The sequence below is a fragment of the Periophthalmus magnuspinnatus genome, chromosome 12, assembly GCF_009829125.3.
Source record: "Periophthalmus magnuspinnatus isolate fPerMag1 chromosome 12, fPerMag1.2.pri, whole genome shotgun sequence".
In the NCBI taxonomy this organism is placed as follows: Eukaryota; Metazoa; Chordata; class Actinopteri; order Gobiiformes; family Gobiidae; genus Periophthalmus; species Periophthalmus magnuspinnatus.
The window spans coordinates 12,617,504-12,632,283 of record NC_047137.1 but is presented as its reverse complement, the minus strand read 5'-3'; the positions used below and the strand labels follow the sequence as shown (position 1 = coordinate 12,632,283).

Genomic DNA, 14,780 nt, shown 5'->3' with positions numbered 1-14,780 from the left:
GTATGGCATTAAACTTACCTTTCTCCATGGAGACAAGCAGATGTTGGCATTAGACCAGTGTATAGGTCAGACTGTGGAGAGGCAGTTTGATCTGCTGGTAGAAGTGGAAGATGGACAGACTCTGCAGACCCACATGTATCATGAGGGTCTGTTGGGAGCGTCTGGTGGAGCCCTCTGTCAGCAGGGTCTTCAACTCCCACCTCTGGGAGAGCTCCCGGGAGAGGCTGGGACCATGTTTTCCATTATTTTTGGACAGCACTAGAATTGTTACCAATAAAAAGAAAGAAAATTTGATTTGATCATGTTTACCTTGCAACTGGGAAACCTAAGGTGAATTAAAGATCTAATCTTTTTATCTGTTTGTTTTTCAGCTACAGATTTTCAAATATTCAAATACCCATTGCACTATAAAAATCTTACATTAATGGTCTCATGTCACGATTTATTTAGATCATTTGTTATTTCCATTTTTATAACTTACAATAATATGTATAAAAATCACCATTTATATGAAGCTCTTATTTCTCACATTGCACAAAAACTTGTCAGTCGCCCTCTGTTGGCGATGATGGGAAATGGACTGCACTTGATACATAAGATAAGTCAGTAAGGAAAGTTCAGTTTAGACGTTCAAACAGTATCTGTCTTAACAGAAGACATATCGTGCTTGTGTCTGTAGTATAGCTATAATTTTTGACACCAGTGGATCATTATGTTATAATGTGGACATTTTAAATCATAAAAGAAACAAGTCACCTAACTTCTGGTTTGAAAAAACGTGGAGGCCAATGAAGGATTAAGAGACGCCTGCCTCATGTGGTCAGCACCCCCTAGTGAGCAGCAGGGCATCACCAATATGACATGACACTGCCAATAATGGTAATAATGGTATCACTGATTAAGAAAAAAATTATAATACTGAAAATAATATTGAAAAATAAAATTGAAGAATGAAGTAAGTAGAGAGCAGTGAGTGTGTACCAGTCCAGTGGAGGTGAAAACAGGGGTGGATCAGCACAATTACATTTTGAATGCAGGAGAATAAAGATTACTCAACTTACCAGATGCCTACATTGGATAACTGAGTAGGACACTTATAAATTCTACCTGTTAGTAACTATCTATGGAAAATGTAAACAGAACTTAACATAACCTTGTAAACAGGACTAATAAAACAAATGTGAATGCAGCAAAATACAGATGCAGGTTTGTTTTAGATGAAGAGACGACAGCATAACATGTCTTAAAACAATTGATTTAGCATGATATGTGTCCTTTATCTCTTCATAATCTGAAGACCGAGGTCTCTGTGTCCCATGACCTCTGCTCCGGTCACTCTATTCTCCAGGAGAGAGCTCACAGTCCCTGGCCCTCAGCCCACAGACAGGCTGCGGCGCTGGCCTCAAAAGTCCATGGAGTCTCTGTGGTACTGGAGACGTGGGCTGTTCTCACTGTAGAACTGACTGAACCAGCGGCGGTGCTTCAGGATGGCACTGTCCTCCTTCACCAACATGGGACTGGGGTTGTACTTCTTATTGTTCCAAACCATCACGTCTCGCTCAAACTGCAACAAACACACGAGTAAAACAAATACTACGGGATATTAACTGCTAGCACGTAACATATTTAGATCACCATGTTACCTTTTATTGTTTTGAAAATGCTATATTCAACAAGAACAACGTATTAACATGTTTTACTTTGTTTTTTGACACTCGGAGTCCCCCCTCCCTTTGCTCTCTGTGCTAAATCTCTTTCCCTTCAGAGCACGTCACATCAGGTTTGTCAAGTTCATGTAGAATCTTAGAGCTAACCGTAGAGAGATCACTAAATTACTGAAACAAGCATGGATCAGGTATGTTTTTGATGAGGGAACAACGTTATAACATGGAAGAAAGCTAAAAAAAAACTATCAATTTTGCATGATACCCCATCTTTAAATCTGGACGCAATGCTTAAGGCCCGAGCACACATATACACACACGTTAGGTTCACATGCATTGGGGACGATACATTCACTCGCACCTCGCTTAGGCTGGACTCAGACCAACTGTGACTGCGGTGTTGGAGCAGTGTCCTTACAAAGCATAGCTCACATGAAGAGCAGAGCTGTAGCGGTCACAGCTTTTGAATCGTGCACCTGCAGGACCACGTGTTCATGCCATAACTAAACATTTCTATAGGAACAAAGCCTGTGGAGGGCTGTGGCACCTGCAGCCTTCTCCTCCGCACAGATCCAAGGGCCATCTGAGCTCCTCTCATTACTCTATGCACAGGCTGAACAGTTCTGACATGTTATACTGTTGTTCTCTCATCAAAAACATACCTGGAGTTGAGCTTCTAAGGTGGAAAAGAGTGTTTTCTGTTTGATAGAAGAACATCATTATAGCATACAATTATAGATCAGAAAAAAATATAATATGAGCCCTTTAATTACGCTGTTTAAGATAAATTTTGTAGCATACAGTGAACAAAATGTAAAATAATAATCTGTGGAAGTTTAAAAGGCTCATATTACTCTATTTTCCGATCTGTTATAATGTTGTTTCCTCATCAGAAACGTACCTGGAGTTGTGTTTTGTTCCATTCACACATGTTTAAGAAGTGCTCCATACACTTTCACTAGAATCATTTGGATGTTTTCAGTCCAGGATTTGGGAATCTACTGAGCAAAATACCACTTGATGACATCACAAGGTGGAGCAGAGCATTCTGAGCTTTGAAGATGTAGACAGACTAATAACATAGGGTAATAAACATAGGTCAATGAAACAAAACACAACTCTGGTATAGTTTTGATTAGGTAAAAATATTATAACATGACTTAAAGCTCACAGGAATCAATTTTGGGTATTGGAGGATCTTTAACAATAAATACTTAATAAATAAAAGTGTCCTCTTTAACACAACCTGTACAGTGCAGTTGTGGAGCGAGGCTTTTTGGTTTGCATAAGCATCATACTTGGAGCTGTACTCATGCTCTGCTTCATTCATAAAGTTTCAATATTCTCGTGCTCTTAGAAATCACTTTTTGGAAATCTTAAAAATCTACAATTCTTCTGCACAGTCCACAGACCATCACTAGACTTGTTCTAAGCATTTCCGCACTAAATTGTTTTCTCTACAAACAGGTGTTAGTGTGACAGCCACGTTGCTAAAAGCTTTTTTCATGGTTTGTGCCGTTTGCCGTCAGCAGAGGGAGCGCTACCGCAAATCTTCACACTTGAAAATGGGACCTTGTTTTGAAAATGTCTTCCACAGATATGCAAGTTTTTCATGTAAAATACAAACAAGGTGACAATAACATGTTTAAAATCCAGCAGAGGACTGAATCAGTTGACTTCACTTTGTATTGTGTGGTATTTTACTTGAAGTGCATCTGACAGGTTTTCATGTTTTTCTAATGATGACTTGGTTTGGTGAGTATATATGCAACAGTTTTACATCAGTTAAAGGCACATTATGTAACTTTTCTGTGCCAAAAATAGACTAAAATAAAAGCATGTGTTTTCCTGTTTTTGTTGCACTAAAACTTACTATGAAGCTCTCCACAAACCTGACTCTTAGTTGGCCTCCTCCTTCTTGTTTCCATAGAAATATTATTCCTTTGGCTAAAATACTCCACAGTATCCCATAAAACACATCAAACTCCATGAAGAATGTTCCAAAGTATGGTTTTAACTTTCTGTTTCCATCTTCACATGACATGTCGCCTCCAAAAAGTTACACACAGAACCTTCAAGTGGCAGTTTGTGGAAATGAAGCTGAGAAAACTACAAAAATATCAACATTGAAAAATCCATCCAAAATGAAGGGACAATTTATGTACAAATGTTTTTTTGTTTTTTCTGACAGATGAAACATGCCAAGAGGTTCAGTAAAATGTTGAATATAGTGATGTTGATGTGTTTTAGTGAAATGAGTGGCCTAACCTCTTCAGTTGTAGCATGTGTGACGTCCTGGTCAGTTCTCACCTGTATGCACTCAGACATCAGGATGAACTTGGGCACAAACGTGGGGATGCTGGCCTGGTAGAAGATGGTGTGAGTGACCAGCTGCAGCAGAGGCTCCAGGGGCGTGACACAGTGCATGATGACCCCTGACCCCAGGAAGCGGTGGTCAAAGCGGATGAACACTACACCAGGGCCGGTCTGGAGCACACAGGGTCATCTATTAGATCATTATAGAGCTCGGGGTGGAATGTCAAAAAAGGCTGTTACCATGGCTACTAGTGATTATTTTAGTAGTCGACTAAACAGAGATAATTTTTTTAGATTAATCAACTCATCAAATGATTATTTCTATTGTAGGGTCGTCAAAAATATCAAAAATTTAAGACTAAAACTAGTATTGAAACTAGACACTCATTTAAACAGGTTTCGACTAACTGGATAAATTTAGACCTTTCCTGAACAGTTTCATCTTGAGTTTTATCTAGTGTAAAACCACATGGTATAATAAACAAATACAATTATTTTGTGTTGAAAATTAAGAATATTGTCTAAAAAAAAGAGCTTTTAAAAAAACGGTATCGAGTCTATTCTTTAGTATCAAAATAGAGTTTGAAATTTTAGTATCGTGACAACACTATTCTATAGTAAATATAGATGATCAAAACACATTTTTATACCTCATAGGAGTAAAATACAACTCTTTAACCAAATACATGTTAAAATATAGTGACTGAAGATTTCCAAAGAGATAATATTTACAAATACAGTGCATTATTGACGCAAACCAGAAAGTTTATTCTTTTTGACATTTTGACTCAATAATGCCACTGTCTTTGTTATAAAAAAGTCTTTTCTTATGTGTCAGTTGATAATTGATAATTGTTGCAGCCCTAACTGTAAGAATGGACATCTGCCATGATTGAAGTGTGGAAAAACTCCATAGAGATGCATTAGACAAATGTATTATTATATTTATTATAAAAAAAACAGCATTCTTTCTGTAAGTGGTGTTGCCTCTCCACAGATCTGACCAGTAACTTGGCCTGCTGTTGATAAATGTAATACTATAATGGGGAACATTTCAAGTTAACCAAAATCTTCTCCATAGAGACAGGTCACGTACTGTACCTTCCACCTGAAAAGCTACACAGTGCATCTTTAACTCTCTCCCTGTGACTATTTCTCCTGGATATTTGCAATGTAGTTTCGTCCCGTGACTTTACATTTCCCTGTCCTTCACGGCTCAGTGCATATGCTCCTGCCTCACCTGTCGAGCCACCACGCTGACGTCCAGCAGGGAGCAGTGCACTCCAAACAGGTGCATGGCGTGTTTGACCAGCATCTGAGAGCAGTGAGAGTGGGGCTCAGGCTCTGGGTGCCACTCCACCTGAAACACACAGAGAGGAGGTGGAGCACGACTGTTTCTTTCATTACTGCTACATCTGCATTTAGTCTGTGTGTTGAAATTGGCACTGTAGATTATAAGAATCTTTTTTTCTGCTGTCATGTCTACTATGTAAATGACTGACTGCTGTTTACTGCTTTGAAAGGTAATCTAAATACTACTCTGATGTACAAAGTCCAGGTGCCAAAAAGTGCAGCGTGCAGCATGGAGGTTAGGAGAAGTTTCGTCTCCAGCAGCAGAACACAGAGTGATGGGATGAGGCGCCTTTTAACTGATTGGACAAACTATCCAAGCTAAAAAAGGGAATGCAAATTTTACATTAGCTTTAAATTATTAACATAAACACTTAATAAAGGAAACCCACAAACTTTTTAAAATGCAACTATATACATAAAAAACCCTAAAACTCTGAACTTAGTAAACTTTAAAGCCCATAAACCAATAAAACACCAATCCTGCTTCCCCTATACATGTTCTGGGACTTGGTCTAGCTCGGAATCTTAAAAAGGGAACTTGTAGGACCTGGACACTAGAGCAGTAAGTGAAGTACGTGAATATGCAACAACACCATTCATTAAAACACTATAAAATACACTGAAGGAAATGATGGTTTTATTTTTATCATTAATGAATTGTGTGTTTATATTGTGTTACAGATTAACCAGGTGTGATTGAGAAACAAGTCTGTATAAACAAGTCGTAAAGTGATTGAACTGAGTGAAAAGTTGAAAAGGTCAACAGTTGAGTAACCTAAGGTAACAGAAAGGCCGTGTGAATGTGGAGAGAAGGCAGAGCAGACTTCATGGAAGCACATCTGTGTGGTTTCTTCTGCGCTCCTTCCCTCTGATCCCCTCTGATCAGAGTAAATAAGTCTAAACCTGTTTTGAGTCTTTATTGGTAAAACAGCGCGTCAAGAAGAGAGTTTTCTTGACATACACAAACACACACATCAACACTCAAATATTCTAAAGCTGATATTCCACCATATATATAATGCACAAACTCTATCTCTAGCAGTAATTGGCGGCAATTAAAGTGCCACGGTGCCTCAGGATTTAAAAGTCAATAAATGTGCAATGGCATTTTTTATATGTGCAAATATGTTTAAAAGTGCTGTGTGCTATCAAAAGCCGTATATGTATTTTATGTTAGTAGCTGCTGTAACAAAGCCCTTTTCATTTTTCTTAAACAGAGTGCTTTGGATCTTTGTCTTTCGGAATATTTAACAAAAAAAAAATTGCTAAATATTACACCCAAAAGACAGAGTTGTTTTTCCTTGCAAAGAACCACCCCTTTCTCCAATTAAGCACCGATTTATGAAAATCTTAAATTTCTATGGTCTCACGCAGCACTCGTCCTTTTTACTCTTCACAATAATCCCTCACTTTGTAACTATAAACTATCAGCGACCGTTTACATCCACCCCAAACCCTGATTATCACCTGCTTTTTGGACCTTTGTGATTATTTAAATGACATGCTAACTGCAAAAACTGACAAAAATCCCATTATTCACATCACATTTTACCATTTGAATAATCGTAAAACAAAAATGATAATCTGACAAACTGCATAATCGCTACACCTAACAAATACATCTCAAAACTACTCAAAGATCATATAGTATGAACTCAAAGAATAAAAAATACAAATGTTCCCTCTACTATACATCACCAGAACAAATCCGGTGGACACAAACGTTCCTGCACCTGCTCCAAAGTGCAAATCTCATGTAAATACTGTGAAATCATATGAAAATCTTGTTGTCTATAGGCCTATAACCTGTTAGTCAGGTTAAGAGAAGTGTGGTCTACAGCGGTGTTACCTTCCAGTCGTGCTGCATAAACTGCCAGGCTTTGCTCTTGGTGTAGCGCAGGTCCACTCCTCCGATCATCCCGGGCTGGTGCAGGTGTCCCAGGTGGGCTATGTCTGCTGCGTTCTCTGGGATCTCCTGAGAAATAGAGTGAACATACAAATACTGAGGGAGAGTGATGTCTGTGGCTGCACTGTCTGTTTCACTTTTGTTTTTGATGCTCTGAGTCCCCCCCCCCTTTGCTCCCCGCGTTAAGTCACTCCCCCTTCACAGCGCTATCACAACACAATCATCCCACTAATGAAACTACTGCACATCACATCAGGTTTGTGAAGCTGCTGTGTACAGTTTTGCATCAGGTTTTTGTACATTTTTGGAGAATTGTCATGTGGGAGCGTGGGTGATGTAGGCTAGTGGGCAGAGCATTGGTCAGAATCTTACAGATAATTGTAAGGAGGGTTTGAATAGGGCCCAGGAGAGATCACTAAAATACTTAAACATGCATGGATGACATATAAAACCTCTTCAGGCATGTTTTGATGAAATAATGCTGTAGAATGCTAAAAAAAAAAATATTTTGCTTAAATTTATAGGAAAATTAAGCTGAAGAGAAACCAGGATGCTATACTTCTTGTTCCTCCCTCCTGCCACAAATTTGCCTCTCAAACAATCACCTCTCTAGACTTCTATAGATGCACTAGATCAGGGGCAAACTACGGCCTGGGGGCCACATACGGCCCATTGGGTTTATTAATCTGGCCCGCAGAACGTGACCAAATTATGGCACACTTGAGATACATCAACCTTGTATTACTCGTATTTTCTCATCAGCCCTTCTGCAAAAATGAGCTTAACAAAGAAAAGAAAAGAGGATAGTGAGCGCCGAGTGTTTAATGCGACAACAAAATATTTTTCACTGAAGTCCAATCAAAGTACCGAGGCAAGTTTTTTGCTGGCATTCAAATTAGCAAAAGATAGCAAGCCTCTGAAGATGAGTTTTTAAAAGAGTAATTTGGAAAACAATTTGTACAATGATCCTTGCATATTCATGTTTTGCTACATGTTACAGGCCAAATCTCTAACGTAACATATACACATACATACCCTGGCCCCGCCCCTCTGTCCAATTATAGAACCCACTGTGGCCCGTGTGTCAAAAAGTTTGCCCATCCCCGCACTAGATGCACACCTGTATGTGCGCGCTGACGTAGTGCTCCGTGCGGCCTTTGTACACCCACTCCCCTCGGGTGATCTCCGGCTGCTCCGGGACCTCCCACTGCGGCTCCTCTCCGTCACAGTGGAACCACACGTAGATCTGACCATTCATCTCTAGACTGGGCCAGCGCCGCACTCTGGCAAAGTCTGGTACTGCAAGACAAAACCAAGAGGGGAAGTTTCGATGGTTTTGTAGAACATTTCAAACAAATGACAGTAGGGGTGTCACAATAGTTTTACTGTTATTCATACCATAAGTGAATTTATTGTGCAAGATGTAAATAGCCCTATTTAGAATGTATATGTAATATTACATTTTTATGAATTTATAACAACAGAGGGATTACACAGACATCTACTGGTAACAGAAAATCAAATAAACTTACACATGGTACTTTTTCAACCCTGGTGCAAAACAAATGCACTGAGCTATATTTTGTGTCAGTACAGTCAACCTGAGTCTCCCAGTACAGTCACTTTATTACACTTAAAGGAGCACTATAGCCTTGTTTCCATGGGCACAGAATGGGCACGAGCAAATAGAGGCCGCCCACGCAGTTGTATTTGAATTCCAATCATCCCAGGCCTCTATGGACATTACAAGCCCCCTCAGCTGTGACATAATCTTAATAGAATCTCAATTTTCCGATTTATACTTCATAATCATAATGCTGATCTCAGTGATACACCCTGATCTGTCCTTATGGAAACAAGGCTGTTGGAGATGTTATTGCTTTGTCAGAATATTGAATTCTGTGAACTGGACCAAAGTTTTCAGGGGTGATCTCTCAGTATTACCTTTATCTGTGTATGGGATCTTGGCACACTTCCCATCGCTGCCCTTAAACTGCCATCCGTGGAAAGGGCACTCGAGGCAGTTGCCCACCACTCGGCCACCCACCGCCAGGTTGGCCCCCAGGTGCGGGCAGTAGGCGTCCAGCACGTAGGCCTTCCCCTCCTGGCCCCGAAACACTGCCACCTGCTGACCTGATGGAAGACATGACCATCACCATGAGCTTGTGTTTGTCAAATAGGGAAGCCTTGAAAAGCATAGATTTTGGGTTATGCGGCATGTCAGAATGGTATTTACATACAAAAAAGCATGAAGGCTGGGTTTTGCTGTTTTCTAGTTAAGGGGTAAATGCTTGCTTACTTATAAAACAATTAAAATAATCCAAATGACTAGCACCGTCATCTCACAGCAAGAAAGCTCCTGATTCGACTGCCAGGTCGCCCGGGTCATTTTGTGCAGAGTTTGCATGTCTCTCCCTGTGTCTGGGCAGGTTTCCTCTGGGCACTCCACTTTCCCCTATCAACCAAAAACATGCACCATAGGGAAAATCCTCCAGCTAAGTTAGTCCTGACCAGCCAACCTCAATTAGGACATTTACCTGCATATTTTAACTAATTTTTCTGCATTGCAAAAATATCATCTGATTATGATCCATCCATTTATCCATCTATTCCATCCATCCATCTATTCCATTTATATATATTTTTGTTACTAGGGTGAGCACCACCCAGGACATTTTAAAGTCAGGATCCTGTGGCCTCTCCCTCTGTTCCCTGCTTTAGCTGACATGGTTGACCTGTGTTGACCCCATGCTCGGCTCCAGTTTGAGCTGAGCATGGGTCAGTCTCCTGGAACTGGGGAACACCCTCTCCCCAGGTCCAGGGTCTGTGGAGTCTATGAGGACCTTCTGAAACTGTCCTGGGCACAATAACCTTGTATGTGAGAAAGAGGAGGAGCAGAGGAGGAGCAGCAAATGGCTGATTTATGGTGTAACTGAATGAGAGGAGTCCTGAAGTCCTGGGAAGTAACTAAATACATACTGAAAATAGACAGTAATGTCTATTCCAGTACTTTCTTTTTTGGTGTTCAGAATACCTAAAATAAGTACATTGTGGTACTATGATCACTTGAGTATGACCAACGGGAAACATTGATCTAGTGGCACATGCCTCTGGGTTTTATCATTAGTGATAAATAAATGCAGAACAGGAAGTGCAATGAACTAGTGTTGTCATGATTCTAAAATTTCAAACTCGATTTTGATACTAAGGAATAGACTCGATACTCAATACAGATTGTGATACCATGATGATAATAAGATTAGGCAATAGAATGCATTTTTTCAACATTAAATAGTAGTACAGTACTTTCTTTTATATTCCCATGTGTAATCTGTGTAATCCCTCAATCGTCCAGGTAGGTTCCATGGTGGTCCATGGACATATACTAGTCTATGAGTCTTATACTTGTTCTGATACAGCTCAAGATCATTCTAAAGATATTCAGGAAAGGTTCATTTCTGTCTTGTGAATGTGGCTTTTCTAATATTGATACCTGCTCATGAGTATCCAGTTTCGATACTTATGATGACCCAATAATGGGAAAAAGTCTTCTATCCATCGCTGTGTGCAAGGGCTTGAGCTAAATATGCAGACTGTGTAATGTGTACATTTATAACACAAGGTTTAATCTGTCCGAAAAATGTGCTAAAATGGTCTCAGTGCATCTGCTTTTGCATTTTAAATGGAATCTCTGGTGTTGACCATTTAGGTGGAGGTACTTGGTTTTCAAATTCAGCGCTACTTCCAGTATTTTTGTACTTTTCTTCTCAACTTTTTGTGTAACCTTCCTGGTGGAATGTCTGCTACCTACATTTGTCTCCATAGAGATGATCTTGCTGTGCCTAGAATGTTTTTAACTATGGCAACAAACTTATATTTCCATAGAGACAAATAGATGACACCACGAGGCCAAGTTACAGGTCAGATCTGTGCAGAGGCTACCACACTCACAGTAAGAATGCATGTTTTTCAAGGTATTTTTTAGCAATAAAATCACTTGTAATTGAATACATACTAAACAGGTGTGTAGTTAGGTAGGTAGGTAGGTAGGTAGGTAGAAAGATGGCACCCCCAGTCAGATTGTTGATTCTGTGAGGCACCATGAGCACTGCAGTTACCCCTGGCAACATTTGATAAACACAAACTACAATGTTGAGTTAACCCAACAAATAGTTTTGAGTTTCGTCTAATGCTCTTTTGTATTGCCTGGCCACTCTGTAGACTTAAGTATCCACAACACAACCTGCTATGGCACCTAAAACACGACCTCTGTATCTGACTGGACAGGCTTACAATCAGTGGAAGAAGTACACAATTTTGTTATTTAAGTAAAAGTACAGATACCAGAGCAAGAGAAATACTCAAGTAAAAGTATCAGTTAAGTAAAAGTATTGAAGTACCTGTTTAAAAATGTACTGAAAGAGTAAAAAATAAAAGTATTAAAAGTATACAGCTGCATTTGAATCAGTCAGGGTTTTTTTAGCTGTTGTTTTGTTGTTTCTCAAACTATAAAGTTGTTCAAAATAAACCCTCAGCCTTTTCAGCAGGTCTCAAACAGTAATAAAAAATTCTTTGACTTTTCAGTCCTGTTCAAAAATGTAGTAGAGTAGAAAGTACAGATACATGCTCTCAAATGTAGTGAAGTAAAAGTAAAAAGTACCCTTGTAAAATGTGCTTTAACTGACTATATTATGCTATTTTCTGATCTATGTTATAATGTTGTTTCATTCACATGTTTAACAAACAAACTCTGCATATTTAGGCCGAGTTCTTCTCTTAATGGAAATCACATGACACACCTTATGATGTCATGTTGTAAAACAGGAAGTGCTCCACTGTGTTTTTAAACTCTATACACCTTCACTAGAATCATTTGGATGATTTCAGCCCAGGAAATACCTTTTGTTTACTAGAGATTGGTAAGAGGTAGATGTTAACCTGAAAACTACAGCTTCATGACATCACAAGGTGGAACAGAGCATTTTGATCTTTGGAGATGTAGACAGATTAATAATACTGGATCATTCAAACATGTGTGAATGAAACAAAACACAACTCCAGGTCTGTTTTTGAGGAAGTAACAATATACTAACATGTCTTAAACCTCACAAGAATCCATTTTGCATAATATAGGGCCATTAAGATACAGATACCTAATATTTATATTTAAGTACAGTACTTTCCTACTTTTACTTTGTTACCAAACACTACAATCAACGAGTTAAAGTTTAACCTGGACTCTATGGCAGTGCCCACTTTCATGATACCTGTCAGATGGCCTGGGTGACCTGGCACTGGCATGCCTGCTGGAGCTGTTGAGTTTGCTTCCTGCACTGAACTAAACTGGTTTTTCCACTTGTATTTTAGATAGTTTGATGATAGTTGCATTTCCAGGCCTGTTGCAGGTTTAATCTATGTTTCAATACAGGCCTCGCCCTAAAAGTGAACTTAATGTGACTTCATGATTGTGATTAAAAGTCACTGGGTTCATTTATGACCAGAGATCTGATTACCATCTGATACTGCTGGGCACTTTATTTAACTCAGTCTGGTTCAAATGTATTTCAAAAACACAATGTACAAATACAAATATCACTGCACGCACTTATAGCCTACTCCCTGTCCCTGATACTACTATTATTACTACTTCAGACTACTATACTGTAACTAATATACCCATAGCACTATCATTTTTCCATCATCTGTCGTTGTTTCCTCTGTTGTTCATTATAGCACATTGAAAAGGGATCATTTAGACACTGTCTATAAAGGTAATCGATGTCACTCTACTAAAATAATGAATTAGTTGCAGCCCCATGGCCCTGGTGCTACAATAAATCTGTTACAAGTTTCTAATCATTCATGGCTACATCACTCACTCATAACAGCCTATTATTGAGATGTTTTAAACATGATTTAAATTATAAAGGGTTCAACTTTAACCTATCGCCTGTAGGTCACACTACACTGTCCTCTGAGGAGAAGTGTCATCATGGGGTCTATTCAAAGTCTCTGTAGACTACAAGTTCAACTTGTGCTTAGAAATCCAAGGGACACTTGTAGCCTAACCAGAACATCATTATTATTATTATTATTATTATTATTATTATTATTATTATTATTATTATTATTATTATTATTATTATTATTATTATTTTCTAAAAGAACAGGCAACATTAAAGTCTGTGTGTGTCTGTGCATAAGAGTTATTCTTATATTACAGTGAAATGCACGTACCGAGCAGCATGAGGCTGCGCACCTCCCCGCGGAGCAGCAGGTGCGAGTCCAGGACGCGGTACCAGCCGTTGGGATACACCGGCGGCAGCTCCCCGGTCTTTCTCCGCCGCCGGGCCTCGTTCACGGCCTCTGCCCTGGACCGCCCTTCTGGCACGATGTATCCCACTTGGTCCGGGGTCCTGAGCAGCTCCAGAGGACTGAAGAGCAGGCGGTAGAGCCATCCCAGGACCAGGAGACACGCCACGGCACAGAGGCACAGCGTGGTCCGCCCTGCTGCATCCTGGAGCCCGCTGCTCACCCACGGCAACCCCCTACTGTCGTCACCGTCCACCAGAGGCCCGCCGTGAGACACGAACATGACAGACACCGCCAGGCCGAGCACAGCGGCCACTCTGCCCCCAGACACCGCCTGCCCCATCCTGCTCCGAGGTCACCGCGCGCTCTGCCGCGGACTGACAGGGCTGTCCTGACAGGGCTGTCCTGACAGGGCTCTGGTGACAGGGCTGTACTAACAAGGCTGTAGTAACACGGCTCTAGTGACAGGGCTGTGGAGCCTGCAGCCTGGAGACACCTGACAAAGGCCACGCCCACTACATCTTACCTCTGCTGCGCTCTGTGCATCACAAACAGCCAAAATCAGAAAAAATAAATGTGATGGACTCTTCCACAGGATCATTCACCTGTAGGCTCATTTACAGCATGACATTCTGCTATATTTACTGCACGATTTGCATTATTTTATAAATAAAAGCAATTGTTTCGAAACTACTGTATAGTTTTATTTTGAAAAGCAAAACAGCATTTGTCTCGTCTCATTTGGCTGCAGTGTTGTCCTCAGGTGTTGTCTCCTCCCACTGGTCCAACTCTGGTTTCAGCGGTTGTTTCCTCACCATCATCTAACATACTCATACACTTGAAAGAGTATGTTATATATGAGAGTTGTTTATCATTCTTGTTAGAGCTAACTCAGCATCTGTGTCATCCCCAACTGACTAGAACTATGCATATTAAAGGTTGCGTTACTCTAAACTAAGAACTACATATATTTTACAGTGCTGATGTGGTTACCCGGCTGACATACTGATTAATAATTACACAAAAAATAAAGTGTATAGTTTTTGGAGTTTCTAATCTATCTCTTACTGTGTAGCAATGAAAAGCTGCAAGGCCACAGCACTAGAGTAAGACTAAACTTCATATCTTACTTCCACATCAGAAACACACTTAAAGTCATTTTTGTTTCATTTATATGGGTTTGAATATCATGCATATTTATATTAAGTCTGTCTCCTTTTACTTTCTAA

At 40.0% G+C, this 14,780-nt stretch overlaps 1 protein-coding gene across 1 annotated transcript; it reads right to left on the bottom strand.

Moving 5' to 3' along the window:
• Nucleotides 1-423: 423 nt before the first annotated feature.
• On the bottom strand, nucleotides 424-14,049 carry zgc:92275 (cholesterol 7-desaturase nvd). Its single transcript, XM_033975943.2, has 7 exons — nucleotides 13,477-14,049; nucleotides 9,184-9,372; nucleotides 8,360-8,538; nucleotides 7,183-7,308; nucleotides 5,221-5,340; nucleotides 3,975-4,151; nucleotides 424-1,564 (listed from the first exon to the last, which is right to left on the bottom strand). Exons 1-7 carry the CDS (start codon nucleotides 13,892-13,894, stop codon nucleotides 1,403-1,405), a joined length of 1,371 nt encoding a protein of 456 aa, XP_033831834.1. The 5' UTR covers nucleotides 13,895-14,049; the 3' UTR covers nucleotides 424-1,402.
• Between the last annotated feature and the right edge of the window lie 731 nt (nucleotides 14,050-14,780).